We start from the raw sequence: 15,440 nt of genomic DNA on the forward strand, positions 1-15,440 counted from the left end.
GCATTTTAAGCCCTCTTATTTGAGTTACTTTTAAAAAAGCGATCTTCCTCCAGTCCATATCCGGTCCTCATTAGCTTGTCCTCCTTGTGCCTTACTCATCTTCCTTCATTGTCTCAATCACCAAATGTTGACTGAGGACCTGCAGGACCTTGGCACAGTTAAGGGGTTTATTCGAGCAAGAAGCATCCTGTGGCCTCAAGATTTTCAGAATTTTACGGAGGCATAATTGACGATGGCAAAGTGCTTAACGCTTTCAGATAAGAAAACAAAGGCTCAGAATAAATAATAAATTAACGGAGCCGAACTCAAGTCTCCTGATTTCAAATCCCCTAGCAGAGTACTATGGTTTTAATAGGCTGTAAGTAAATATTAATTTATTATATTTCTCAGGATAGGGGTAATGTAAGCAAGAGCACAGTTAGCTTTAAGCCAAGCCCCCAAGCTGGGTGTGAATATCCTTTATGTCTCCTTCCCTGGGGTAAGGCCAGCTGCTTCCTGTGCTTGTAAGTCACCAAAAGTTTTACTGCTGTTTCCAGGATTTGTTCCAAAAGAAGAATTGAGCACACAGTCTTCGGAGCCAGTATCCCTGGGAGATCCAAGTAAGTTAATTGACAACTAGAAACCCACGGTGTCTTTGACATCTGAACTCCTCTCTTCCCACTCACTCCCACTCAAACCTGCCTCTCTCTTACCATGGATCTATTTATTTCCTCTCTTCTGACACCTTGTTCTAAGGGGAAATGGAAGCTTTTGAAGGATATAAACTGTCTATATCCATGAGGGGGAGAGGATCAAACATTTTTAACATCACTATGGCAACAGGGTGAAGAATGGGATGGAATGGAAAGACAAGGAGGGATGAAAGGAGGAGATGGGCAGGTCGGTAGGGTCAAGGGTTTAGTGTAAATGATGGTGTCCAGAGCTCGGAGTTTGAAGTGGAAATGAAGATAAATGGGCAGATTCAAGAGATGCAGAGAAGGAAAGATCTATAGGATTGAAGGTGGAGGCGAGAGAAAGGGAGGAGTTGAAGGTGAGTTGAGCAACTAGGTAAATGATACTACAGTGAGGAACACTGGGGATGGAGCAGGTTTATGTCTGTCATCTTCTTCAAGACATTTGATTTGGTAGAGAGAAGACTACCCAGATCTGACATTCAGAAGGAACAGCCCAGTCAGAAATTGAGAGTTGTAAGACGATGAGCTATGGTTTGAAGCCAAGGCTGTGAGAACAGATAATGTGACTTAGGGAGAGACAGTCAAAAAAATTAGAAGACTTAAACCTGAAGAACCACACTAGGTGGAGGAGAAACCACCTGAGGATATCAGAAAGGAGGTACCAGAGAAAAAACAAGGAAAATGGGAAAGGTATAGTAGCAGCCTGCAAGGAAAGAAAGCACCTGCAAATTCCTCTAGGAAGTTACTGCTAGTCAGCCACCAACGGACAGTGAGGCTCAACCTTGCTTCATATGAGAATCACCTGAGGACACTTTTAAAATTAAAGATGCATATCTTGCTGCCTCATACCTACTGTATCAGGTTCTCCCTAGACCTTGCTACCCAAAGTGTGGTCTGGAGACCAGCAGCATCAGCATCACCAGGGAGCTTGTTAGAAATGCAGAATCTCAGGCTCCACCCCAGACCTGGTGGTTCTACATGTGATACCTGCAAATGATTGATTCCTTTACACATTTACCCTTGAGAAGCACTGTCCAGAGTGAATCCCAGGAGTCTTTGTTGAAGCTGCATAAGCAACTGAGTTATGTATATTTCTCTGATATGTATCCAGGGTTAAGAAACACTGGCCTGATGTATTGGACAACACAAAGCATTAATCTATAAAATTGTACCATGTTGAAGGAAACTAGAGCAATTAAATAAATTGGTAGATTGATTCCCATAGATACCATATCTTACTTTCTCTTGTCTTTCAACCTCTGACCTCTTCTGTATCCATAATAAATTGCTCAGGCTGAATGTTGCATAACCCAATTATACCTGTTGGCGTTGATGTTGGCATCTTCAGATCAGAATGTTTTCATCTCCATATGAGAAGGCCACAGGTCTCAGTTAAAACATGCCTTGAAACATGCCCTGAGCTGCAACCATTGTCATTTAAAAGAGGAGCAAGGGTATCCTGGTATCAGCCATCAAGCTAGTGAGTAAAAAGAATTAAGCAAATAGAGAAACAGCTCACCTTTTTAAGACCTAACTATGAGATGAACCTGTTAATCCTGAACACAGTTCAAGATGTAAAAAACAAGGAGGAAAAACGGCCTGTGAGGAACCAAAATAGATGCTACAATATCCATGTATTTTATTCATGTTAAAAGAAAATCCCCTTTGGCCCTTACTCTAATTAACAGTTGTTCCCCAAAAAGACTTTTACTCCAAAAGGCATATTGAACTAATCTGCTGACATCTGGAAGGGAGACCCCGCCTCAGGAGTACTTCTCAAACGTTACTGGCACAGGAATCACCTGGGGATCTTGTTAAAATGCAGATCTGATTCTATAGGTTTGGGTGGAGCCTGAGAGCAAACCATAGGTGCCAGTGGGCGGCAAGCCCTAAAGAACTCCACTGCCACCTGCTGGCAACAATTCACACTGCAAGCCCAGTCAGGAAAAAGATAAGCTGGCCTTGCTTGGGGATCAACATGACAAGCTGTGCAGCAGTTCTGCTTCTCCTCTGCTTTACCCCAGGTTTTAGTGGCATCTTTAAACTCTGCTTCTGGATTTTATTTGCCTCTTTCAGTCTTCATCTCAAGATCATGCTTGGGTATGGGCAGTTTGGGGCAGCAAAGGACAAAGGAAGCCAGTTGAAAGGGATGAATTGGTAGGTACTGAACGCCCAGGCAGAGAGGAGGTAAAGCTTTTCTTTTGAGATTTGCTGCTGAGCCAAGGTACATCCTGATTCTAGATGGAGCGAAGTCAGCCAGTCCCAGACGGGTCCCTCTCGTCTCCTACTTCCCTGGTTTTGATTGCCAGTGCAACACTGCATGATAATAAAACACATTCTCGGGTATCACTTTTCTCCTCATCACAATTCTGCAGTAGCACTCGGCAATAAATACTTCTCATCAGTTTTTCTGCCCAAAACTTGATCAAGTCATGTTCATTTATTGCTTTCATTTTTAAACTTTTTTTTTTAACCGACAGCAACCCTCTCCACCTACAGAGCTTCTCCTCCTGAAGAATGGAAAGACTCCAGTCCGTGGCAACAATGCACCGTAGAGGACGTGGGTGGTCGTGTGCAGATTAGAGAGGTGCAGGCCTGTCTGGCCACTGCCCCTTACCTACAATGGGCAGTGCTGGCCCCAGTGTCCTCTTGGATACACCAGCCTAGAAATTTCCAACTTCACTGTCTTTTTTTTTTTCTCTATGGAACTCTATTTTGAAATATGTTTGTCTTCTAAATTGCAACTGTTAAATAATTTATTTTCACTTTGTACTAATCAAAGGGATCTAAAGCTCCCAATAAGAACCTCTGATGAGCATTGAATAGTCAGTTTTATCATACTGAGATGATATTCCTGTCTACAGCAAAGAAAACACTGATTTCTATTCGCCTGTGTGGCTTTTCGCTAGTTTCTTTTGGTGTTTTGAGAGGGTGAAAAGAGCTTACAGCCTGTCCATCCCTTTACCTCTCTTATAACCTTCATATATCCACAGAGATCCAGAGATCCTAAGTCAGAATAACTATCCTAGTCTTCATCACAACTAAAAGGAAAAAAATCTAAGATAGCTATGAACAAGGGCTGACATCCTATAGGTACATGTGGACAATTTCTTCGGTTGCCTCGCCCAGGGAAATGAAGGAGAAGATTGATATCAATTTCTTATTCTACAATTCCTACCCTCCCTTCAGTGCTGGCCTTGCAGATCTTTCACATCTAATAAAAATCCAACACTTATTTATAAAGAATTGGGATGAAAGTAAAAAGCCACAAGCTCTTGAGACTTAGTCTTAGTGAATTCTCACAACCGAAAGTCTGCACTTACAAAATCTGAGCCTAGGAAACCTTTGACAGCCTCCCCAAGCTTGGCTGGGACATCACTGCTTCTGAAACCCATAATTGTGGTGGATACATAGAGTTTTAAACAGTTATGGAAGTAAGGACTAGCCCAAGTCTCCAGGTCCTTGGTGCTCAGGGAAACCCCTCTGGGACATAAATAAATAAATATACCCTGTATCTTACTACCTCTTTTTCACTTTCTTTTCATTTCTCAGGGGGGCTCTACTGGAGACAGAGGAACAAGTGGGTGCCCAGGTAAATGCAATGAGAGAGCATCAGAATAATAAAGTCTTTTTCCATTCTGCAGACTGCAAAGTTGACTTGTCATTTTTAATCGATGGGAGTGCCAGCATTGGTAAACGGCGATTCCGAATCCAGAAGCAATTCCTGGCTGATGTTGCCCAAGCTCTTGACGTTGGCCCTGCCGGTCCACTGATGGGTGTTGTCCAGTACGGGTAAGTGCAGTTAATGTTCTGAATCCAGAAAGGAAGTCATGCCGTGTGCTTAATTTTATGCCAGAAATATTACCAGTGCGTCCTTGAGCACAGATTTGTTCTCTTCCCTAATGCAAATGTAAATGAAAAAAACTGAAGCAACCCAGATGTCATTTAAGAAATCTGAGACTTCCTGAAGGAAAGGACAGATTAAAAAACACTTGTAAGTAGATGGCATTTGTACTCAAGAGTATTTATTTGTCTGGAAAATAGGAGAGATGGGCACGAGTGCTAACTTAGCTACTAACAAGCTGTGTGGCCTTGGGCCAGACCTTCACCTCTCTGATCATCAGTTTCCTCACCTGTAGATCAAGAAGGTTGGACCTCCTTTCAACCCTAACTATTAGGGCATTTGTTTGCGGGACTGCACCCTGTGCTACAACCTATCCACCTAGAGGTTAGACGCCTAGAAAACGTGGTGCTCTAGGTTGTATTTTCTCTTTTCTCCATATAACCTCAGGACCCTGCACTGGTGCTGGAAAAACTCACAAAATAATGAGGAAGAATGAGTAGGAAGAGTGAGGGCCCTCATCAGTCAGCTGAGCACCTACGTGACTTTTCCCAACCTGTTCTATTATCTGACTTAGGGTAGAAATCGAAGTCTCATGCTGACATCCAGCCTCAATCTTTTCTCTTATTTGGCAGTAATGTATCACTCTTATTTCAGATGTGAATAGGTTTCTCACTGAAACAGATATACAGAAATTGATAATAAACAATCAAAAGAACAAGCGTGCGTAATCTTACATTTATGCATACATCTTTTTTTTTTTTGAGACAAAGTCTCACTCTGTTGCCCAGGCTGGAGTGCAATGGCACAATCTTGGCTCACTGCAACCTCTGCCTCCCAGGTTCGAGCAATTCTTCTGTGTCAGCCCCCTGAGAAGCTGAGATTACAGCATGCACCACCACACCTGGCTAATTTTTTATTTTTAGTAGAGACGGGGTTTCACCATGTTGGCCAGGCTGGTCTCGAACCCCTGACCTCAGGTGATCCGCCCGTCTCAGCCTCACAAAGTGCTGTGATTACAGGCGTGAGCCACCATGCCCGGCCCTATACATACATCTTAAATAGGTGGTCTTTTGATCAAGAATCATTGAGGGCAGGATGGCTGTCACAGCTTCTACAAAGGACCACTGGGTGTGGAGGGGTGATGGAGATGGAAACCATCATAAACTTTGGTGCCTGTCGCTCAGAAGCTGTGGTCACAGCTCACTCACCCTCCTGAAAAGTAAAACGATTCATACCTGGCAACACCCGCGGGGTCTCCAGCGCCGTCACAGCTTTCCCAAAGGCAGCATTTTAACCAGCGTTGTTCTATCAGAGACACTAGAATTGTTATTTTTGAGTTGTCAAGAGAAATAAATAAAAATGCTTTATTTTCACGAGAACCTACAACATTTGTATTTTTAGAATTTAACTCCAATAACACATTTAGCACTACCTTCTATTCCTGTCAGGGAAAATTAGTAGATGAGTTAACTGGCATTTGTATGTAGTCAGATTCAATTACATAAAAATAACTGGTTGCTGCAGACGTCACCTCTCAATGTCAGGTGATCTATCCTGAAGTTTTTGAGTTGAAATAAGAAAAGTGGGATTTTGGGGGATATTCCTGGTTTCAAAATGCCAACCCATTTTCGTTCCTGTATTACTTTTTACAGACAGCCGATGGATGGCAGGTTTTGCTAGGGAGGAAATGTGTTTTATGGCTAAATGTCCTTAGTCAATTGTACTGGGGGACTCAAAGCTTGGTGTGTTATCTTGCATTAAAAATAGCTGCTTTAAAAGCTTGTATATACCAGGATTTACAGTATAATATAAAAATAAGGTGACAAATATGTCAGGGAAAAGAAAAATGGCATGAGAATAGTGTTGCTGATGAGAACATGGATTACAGAACAGTGTAGCAGGGAAAGAGGAAAAATAAAGACGCCTTCCCCCAAAACATTCTCCCCCACATATTCCTAATGTGATCGCCATTCATGAGCAAGAGTTTACCCCCGTGCTTTTCAGTCTCGCTTTCTAAAAAATCCCTTGCTGTCTGCCTTTTTCCCAGGGTTCTTATTAATTTGGAGCACTTAGGGAAATGTGTGTGTTTTCCACTGGTTTATGCTCACATAAACCAATCCATCATCTTCACCCTCCCCCAGCAACAGGGTGGAGTGGAAAGCACAATGAAGCGCTGACAGGTGATCTGAATTCGGGCCTTAGCTCCTCTGCGTGATCTTAAGCCAGTCACTTAACCTCTCCTTGTGAGTGCTGCCATCTGTGTAGCACAAGGGTCAGTCCAGATGATTTATTAGGGCTCTGCCAGCCCTGGCGTCCTGTAATTCAGTGACCGGCTCTGTATTCAGAAGACATTCAGTAAATGAATGTGGGACTAACAGGCCAGATAGCTGCCTCTCCCTTGCTTCCAGCCTTGGGGTCGCAAGGAGGTAAGGTGATCAATGATGGATTGAGGCGTTGCACAGAGGTGATACATCCATCCGTGGAACGTGGGAAACAAAGCAAATGAGAGGGCGGCCTGAGAAGGGTGTGATGAGGCTGAAGGGGAGACACGTGTCCAGCAGAAACTGCTGTTGGTTTCACTTGCCCAGCTTCCTCTCCTGGAAGGTCCTCTTCAATCCCCGCCATATGCATGAGTACATACAGAGGGAGGCAGTAGGGCATCCTGGTGATTTGGGTTCTCACCAGATTCTAACACTCTTTTTGCTCCCCCTTAAAATCATCCCTGCACTTGTGGAATCACAGCCTGAGGCCTTAGAGAGCACCTGATTCCATCTCTGTGTGTTGTAGTGAGGAAATGAGGCCCTACGAAGAAATGACCCGCCCATCAAGAACTAGCACTGGAAAAAGAGACTCAGGTTCAGAAGGACCTGCCAAGGGAGGAGGGCTCCGGAGCTCCGAACTGCTCCTTCCCTCCCTTCTCCCCTCCATTACCACTGCCCCTGGTCCACACAGCTTCCTGGAAGATTCTTTCCCTTGGTTTAACTTAGGAGAGCCGAGTCAGAATTTAGACTTTTACATTCAGAACTTGAAAGACAAATTTAGAAGTCTTTTAACTTCTAATATTAACCGAAAAAAAAGTTAAAGAAATAAAAATATAAGACATATAAAAATGGTCTGATTTACAAAATGCAACACATCTTGACTCCTCAATCTCCTACCCAAAGACATTTTGGGTACAAGGAACAGAAAACCACTCAAGGTAGCCCAGGTGAAGGGAGATATATGGAAAGGAGAGTGTTCACAGGACTGACCAGTCGTTGGCCATCCCCTCCCCCGCCTGCATCTCTACGCCTGTCTGCCTGGCCATTCTGATCTCTCAGCAGACCAGCATCCTCTGCCAGCCTCTTGGTTTCTGCTCCTCCATAACTTCGCTTTGCACTGGCTGAGTTCCTACCTCTGGTCCAGGCCCAACAGAAGTCTCAACCACCATGGAACTGGGCAAGCACCCTCTCCCATCCCCCACCTGCAGGGCCCATCACCTACAATCACGTTCATCTGCAGCAACCACAGCGTGCCTACCACTCTCATCACATGCCGCCAGGAATAGAGGCAGCTTTTGAGACGGAGTCAGAGAGGTTACGTGACTTTCCCAAGACCACACAGCCAAATGCATGACTGGAGCAGAGGACAAATATTAGCCTTGGGTTAATCCCTAAAATGTCACACAAAATTGTCTTCAAAGCAAAGATTTCGCTCATCTGCCAGGAAAGAGTCTTATAATCGATACTTGTCACCTCCTGAAGACTGAGACTGTGTGTGTGAGCAAGAGGCCAAGGATCAAGCCCCTGTCTTGCACATGAATTCTAAGTTAAAATTATACACCCGAAAGGCTTATCATTGCACCTAATGCCAACAGGAACACTGAGAGAGTAAATGAAAGAACAGCCAGGGCAAGCTATTAGGTGAACTCTAGTAATGCGGCCAAACGCCTTGCATTTGAGCTGCAGCCCGGACCCACAGGTGCTAAACGTCCTCCAGACTTCCCATACACTTCCGTTTTAGGCCTCCATCTCAGTACACACGGAACATAATTGCACACATTCTTTGTAATCAATCTTAGGATATCAAAATTGGAAACAGTTGTGGGATAAAGGGAACTGTTTTGTTTTTTTTTCTTCATTTGAAAATCAAACAGACCTTTCCTTGCTGGTGGGTCTGTAATAGCTGTCCTGTGGTTTCGCGAGTGGCTATGAGTTGGCCATATCTCCTTAATCTTCCCACTTCTCAGCCCACCCACCCTCCGCACCTGGACTGAAGACTCGCAGTCATGCATTCAGCTGGGCAGAGCAGCTTCTGTAGGTCGTCTGAGCCACCAGTGCAGGACAGTCAGAGTTGAGGGGAAGAAGCAAATGCCGTGTCCGGTATGTCAGGCAAAATAGTGACCCCAAAATTATCACTGTCCGAATCCCTGGAACCCAGGAGTGTTTTACCTTTCAAAGCAGAAGGGACTCTGCAGCTGTGATTAAAGTTAACACTGAGGTGGAGGCATTCTCCTGGATTCTGCGGGTATTGCAATGTGGCCACACAAGTCCTTTGACGTGGAGAGTCTTTTCCAGCTACTGTCAGTCAAAGGGAGGTGGGCCGGTGGAAGAATCGTCAGAGAGGTGTGACATTGCTGGGTTTGAAGATGGAGGAAGGGGCAATGAGCAAGAAGTGTGGGCGTCCTCTAGAAACTGGGAAACACCAGGAAACAGATTCTCCCCGGAGCCTCTAGAGAGGGGCACAGCTCTGTCCCCACCTTGGTTTCAGCCCATTGGGAAACTCTCAACTAAGTGTGTATTGTTTAAGCCAAGTTTGTGATCATTTGTTACAATAGGAAGCTAACACAGCTGGCGACGAGGACCACTCTGTCTCATTCTCTGAGTCTGCAACCAAGAAAAAGGGAGCGTGAGGGGCTAGTGCATGAAATGCAGCTGGGAGGGGTCTGGCAGAGGTGAGTCACAGCACCCGCCCTCTGACTTCAGGGCAGGAAGGGGCTGTCTGGCAGGCAGGTGAGGCCCACAAGCCTCGCCCCTCAGGAACACAGGGTCTCAAGGCCAAGTGAGCTGTGAATGCAATTTGCCCAAGAATCATAAGATTCGGAGGTTTTTCTCCTTCCTCCTATGCTTTTTTATTCCCTATCATGCAGGGCTCCTGGAAGTACGTACAAAACGACTGCACTTGACTTCCACCCCTTCCCTTTCAGCTCTCTTCACACATCCACTGGGTTTCTCTGGGGTCCCTGAGATCAGTCTTCCTCCAGAGAAGCAGATGGCCACCCCAGTGCCCAGTAGAACCACCTGAGGAGCTCCCAAAACTCCAGATGCCCAGACCAAACTTCACATCAGTTAAATCAGAATTTCTCAGTGTGGTGCCCAGGGATCATTATTTTTTAGAGTTCCCCACGTGATTCTGTGGTGTAACCAGAGTGAAGGTCAGAATATTCCCACAGTCCTGTGCTGTCCTCCGGTGAAGTCCATGTCCCCAGAGCCCCTTGATCCCCCCAGGTGACCAGTCTAGAGGGCTGCAGGAGCTTCACCCTCCTCCCTTTCTCTGCCTTTCATTTCCCTTCTGTAGACTTCTTGTTTATTTTCCTCCCCTCCTCTTATCACTGGAAGCCCTGTTGCTGATTTTATTATTACTGTTGTTAAAGCATCCTCTAAGACATTGCTACTCAAAGTATGATCCACAGTATCATCTGGGAGGCTCTTAGACCTGCAGAATCTCAGACCTCACTTGGGTCCTACAGAGTCAGACTCTACATTTTAACAAGATCCCCAGGTGATCAGATACACATCTGTGCTTGAGAAGCTCTGTTGCCAAGATGCTCCACTTCCCCAGCACTCACTGGGCCCTGTGAGGCGGTTGCAGATTAGCAGCTGGAGAGCCAGTTTGTTCAGGAGTGGCTCCCAGATCAGCAGATTGCATGTGATTCACATTTCCTCCAGCAGGAAGAGGTTCATGCAGCTCAATTTCCTCCCCTTTTTGGTAGATGAGTGGAATTCTCAGTAGTTATTGCAAAAAAAAAAAACCACTCACTTAAAAATGAATTTTTTTTTTTAATACAGAGTGTCACTCTGTAGCCAGGCTGGAGTGCAGTGGCGCGATCTCAGCTCACTGCAACCTCCGCCTCCTGGGTGCAAGCGACTCTCCTGCCTCAGCCTCCCAAGTAGCTGGGACTACAGGTGTACGCCACCACACCCAGCTACTTTTTGTATTTTTAGTAATGACAGTGTTTCACTGTGTTGGCCAGGATGGTGTCGATCTTTTGAGCTCTTGATCTGCCCACCTTGGCCTCCGAAAGTGCTGGGATTATAGGCATGAGCCACCCCACCCAGCCAAAAAATGAAATTTGATAAGACCCTGCTCCCCGTTCTCTGATGCTGGGAAATGTGGAAAAGACCAGTTCCCATTCATCGAGGGCTAGTTGTGCAAAGTCCCTTAACAGATTGAGCCAGGCTGCTGCGCCCTGGGCTGGCCATAGCTGCTCTAGCAGAGCTCACTGCTGTCTGAGGGGATCGTGGCAGAATGATTTTGCATCTGAGCAAGGTAATACCCTCAAGGGACAAGTCTGCCACCCACCCTGCAGCTACTGGCATGTGACCTGAAGCATCCTCCTGATCTTACAGGCATGGTTCGTCTCACCAAGTCCATAAAGCATCACGCATTAGTAAAACAATTAAAAGGCTAAATTGTTATGTTATTTGATTGTAACCTTAAGTTGATGCCTAGTTTGAGAAAACAGTTTGGAAAAGTTCTTGTTGGAGGGAATTATGATTAGTTAATATTTCTCTACTGGCATAAAAATCCATTTGAGAGGTTCATTCCATGTGACTCAGAATGACATGGGTAAACCAGTAGACCCTGGGGCTTAAACAGAATGGGTGCTTTACGATTGAAAGGGCCTCAGAAGGCCTGTAAAATCCAGAGCTTCCCAAACTTTCCTGAGGATAAGAATTACCTGGATCTCCCAGCCCATGGATTTTCTTTCAAGGAGAGGCCTGGTAACCTATATAGTTAAATGAGTGCCTTAGGTGAGTTTTATCATCAGGTAGATCTGGTCTGGTGATCCATCCAATTTCCCTGTCCCCAGCCCTCAAGACTTCCTAGAAATCAAACACCTGTGCCTATTTCTGACAGATGTTTGTCTTGCTTCTTAAACCCTTGCAGGGTCGCCATTTACTATTACACAAGTTCTCTCTTTCTAGGAATAGCCAACTTCTGACTCCCTGTCATTCCCCTCCATTAGTCCTCACTCTTTCTCCAAACACAGAACAATGTAAAGTTTCTCCTTGAGTTATCAACCTCTATGTTTTCTTCTCGGATTTTCAGAGGAAATCTTTGATATTCCCTAGGAAAAAAAAAATGTGTGTGTGCATTTAATAAGAACCTGTAATAAAATTACAAATTAAAAGATTGCTGGCATGAAAAGTTAGTGGCATATCCTTTAAACTTTTAAAATAGTCTCCAAGTCTGAAGAGTAACCAGGCTAGAGTTAATCAGGTCATCAGCCTATATATCTAGGAAAAGGACACGTATGTTCTGGCCCTGAGACCTGCCACAGACTTCAGATTAATGATTTATGATTCATTATTATGATTAAATTAGAGTGCGATTTAACAGATATTTATTAAGTGTTTGCCAAGTACTGAGCCCTCAGTCATTTGTGGGGGATCTAATGAAAAATTCATCTAAGTCATTTGATTACATTTGCCTTTAATTCCCTTGGTGGATGGGTTCCATGCCTTTGCCCCTAATTATAATTTTAGTAATCAGAAAGGGTTTCAGAGGTCCTCTGATCCAACCTTTCAATCCATTTAAATAAACAAATGTGACAGAGATTCTGTTCTTTAGAACCTCACAATCCACCAAGGGAGGCAAATTTTTTTAAAAATACTATTAAAAAAATTAGAAGCAGCTATTCATTCATTATATGAATAGCTCATCTGTGTGCCTCTGAAGATGGAGTCACCATCTGTGATGTAATAGAAGCAAAGGTGGTCAGTGTGGAGCCCAGAGGTAGGTGTTCACCTCCACTGGGATGAACTGAGAGAAGAGAGGACATTTAAGCTTCCTTTCTTCCATTTGTTTATTCCACAATTACCTATTTATTACCTCCTGGATGCTAAGCACTAGGGATTGGAAACTAGGAGAAAGTACCTGATCTCAAGTAGGTTACAGTTGATCCTCATGATTTCTGGATTCTGTATTTGCAAATATGCCTACTCCTTAAAATTTAAATTTATTTGTAATCTCAAATTTTTAACTCCAGGGACTTTTGCAGTCATTTTTTGGACATGTATAGAGATGGAAAAAAATGGAGTCACCTGATGCACATCTTCCAGCTAAGGTCAAACAAGGCAACACTCTGTCTTCTTGTTTCAATTCTCTTCAGGTGTCCCTTTTGCAATCTTTTGAGTGCCACATTTTTTTTGCATTTTTGTGCTTGTCTTTGGTAATTTTGCTATTTAAAATGGCCTCCAAATGTAGTGCTGAAATGCTAGTTTTCTTAAGTGCAAGAAGGCTGGGTTGTGGCTTGCGGAAAACACAGGTGTGCTCAATTAGCTTAGTTCCAACGTGAGTGACAATGCCATTGGCTGTGAGCTCAATGTTAATGAATCCATAATTTAGTACATTCAGAACAAGAAGAGGAAATTTGCGAGTCTGTATATGAGTCTACTCCAGAAAGTACTGAAATAACATCTAAAGAGTGTGATGAAGCTATGGAAAAGAGGCTAAACCTATGAATTAATGAGATGATGACTAATTAAAAAAAAAAAAAGCATAGTGGACAGCATTGTTGTAAGGCTAACAGTAAAAGAAATTTATGGTCATGTTATCCAAATTCAGGAAAACAGTATATCCTTCTCAGCTAATATCTTATTATAAAGATATACTGCATATATTATTTATAAGAAGCATATTTTAAATTTGATGTCTTCAAAGAAAAACATATGTAAAACAAAGTTACATATTGTTCTGTTGATGCAAATGTTGTGACCAGAGGCTCACAGGAACCAAACCTTGTATTTCTATTGGAAGCAATGGCTCAGTACTTGCTAATTCAGTGCTCATGGCAACTACAACTTTATAGAACATGACTGCCAAGAATAACAAGACTCAGCTGTGTATGTGGCATAGGAAAGAGACAAGGAATAGACAATTGCTCTACAAAGTGATCAACATCAAGACAACACCTTAACATCAATATTAAAAATATCATGAAAATGACTAAATGAATAGGTTTCACATTAAATATGTTTTTTCTGTACAAACTTTTTATTTTTATTTTATTTTAGTTTAGTTTTAGTTTTTTTGTTTGTTTGTTTTTGATAAGAGACAAGGTCTCTCTATGTTCCTCAGGTGGGTCTCACACTCCTAGGCTTAAGGGATCCTCCTATCTTGGCCTCTCAAAGTGCTAGGATTACAGGCATGAGCCACCATGTCTGGCCTATAAAAACGTTTGAAAGGAACCTTTATATTTTTGCTCTTTAAATTATTTGTTGATAAGCAACATTTAATTTATGATTGGCTATGGTTTCTTGACAATCATCAGACACACAGGAAATTGTGCAAAGTGAGAAAATCTAGCACACAAATCATTTTTTTGTATATTTTTTGTATCTTTTTTTACAAATCATTTTCAAATATAATTCAGTTTTTATAAATTAAAAATTTTACAGTTAATGAGTTACATTACAATTAATGTAAAAAATTTACAAATAACATTATGTTTGATGGACATTTACATATTTATTATTGTCAGTGTCGGGTTTGCAATTTTTCATTTTATAGCCAATACTTTTTCAACTCGTTTTTTTTTTTTTGGCTCTGAAAAAGTTCATAATCCTTGGTCGCTAGGGGAGGATCCAGATTTAAGGATACTGAAGCTTATACAGTTTGGGGCCCTCTTAAGATGAAGATTACAAAATGACAAATACTGTACAAAATTAGACCTCTTGGAAGAGGCATTACAACTTCTTAGTTAATCTGCTTCTGTGAAACACAATCAATTGGATAAAATATCCACTGCAGAAGCTGCCCTGGGTAAAGGAAGACCAGGGTAGGAAACTCTGGCAATATTCAGGAAAGAGATGAAAGCCCAAACTTGGGGATGGAAAGGATGGGAGAAATAAGAGAGATATTTAGAGGTAGGTCTGACAGGACGTGGTATTTGATGAGGAGCGTGTCAGGAATGCACACTGCTGAATGACTGAGTGAGTCAGAGAGGAAGGCAGATGGGGAGATGGGTGGTTGGGTGCATCAGGCTTGGAAGAGAGACGACTTCAGTTTGGAAATATCTAACCTGAGGTGCCTTCCAGAGGAAGCTGTATGGAAGCCATTTTATGTATATGTAAGGTTCAAGAAAGGGGACCGACCAGTGCACAGACAGGTTTGGCACATGAATGGTCTCTGAGCCCTGAGAGTTGATGAAATCTCCCAGGGACGTGCATATGCTGAGAAGTGATGCATGGTGGGGCTAGCACCCTAGGGAACACCAAAGTTTAGAGGTTTAGAGGTGCACAGAAATAGAACAAAGAAATGTTAATGCTGTTAATTGAGTACCTGTAGGCGCCATATATTATGCAAGATGTGGGTTAGAGAAAGCTGAGTCAGGCAGAGAGATTGTCAGCTGGGGCTGGGGGTGAGGGAGACAGGTGGCTGAGCTTGGAGGGTGGGCATGATTGGGGCTTTCCAGATGAGGGAAGAAGTGAGCAAAAGCACAGAGCTAGAAAGCTGGGAAAGGGGGAGCAGTTCATTTTGATTAGAATATGGAATATTCTGAAAAAGAGAGGGAAAGAGAGAATAAGAAAGAGACCAGCCTTAACATGATAGTTGGAAATTCAATTATGGATGCTTTGAAAGCCAAAATATCAAGTGTAGCAATGAGAACTTCTGATGATTTCCAAGCAGGGGAATTTTGCAGGCAGAACTGAGACTGA

At 43.2% G+C, this 15,440-nt stretch overlaps 1 protein-coding gene across 4 annotated transcripts in view; it reads left to right on the forward strand.

Annotated features, from left to right (window-relative positions):
* VIT (vitrin) overlaps positions 1-15,440 on the forward strand; it is a 120,447-nt gene that overhangs the window by 89,397 nt on the left and 15,610 nt on the right. For all 4 annotated transcript variants that reach the window (XM_032239301.1, XM_032239302.1, XM_032239303.1 and 1 more), the window contains 2 exons: positions 537-599; positions 4,319-4,466. In XM_032239301.1, the coding sequence (XP_032095192.1) occupies positions 537-599; positions 4,319-4,466 (211 nt within the window). The remainder of the gene's footprint in view (positions 1-536; positions 600-4,318; positions 4,467-15,440) is intronic.

Source organism: Sapajus apella, unplaced genomic scaffold (genome assembly GCF_009761245.1).
Source record: "Sapajus apella isolate SASKATOON/1434 unplaced genomic scaffold, GSC_monkey_1.0 scaffold44, whole genome shotgun sequence".
Taxonomy (NCBI): Eukaryota; Metazoa; Chordata; class Mammalia; order Primates; family Cebidae; genus Sapajus; species Sapajus apella.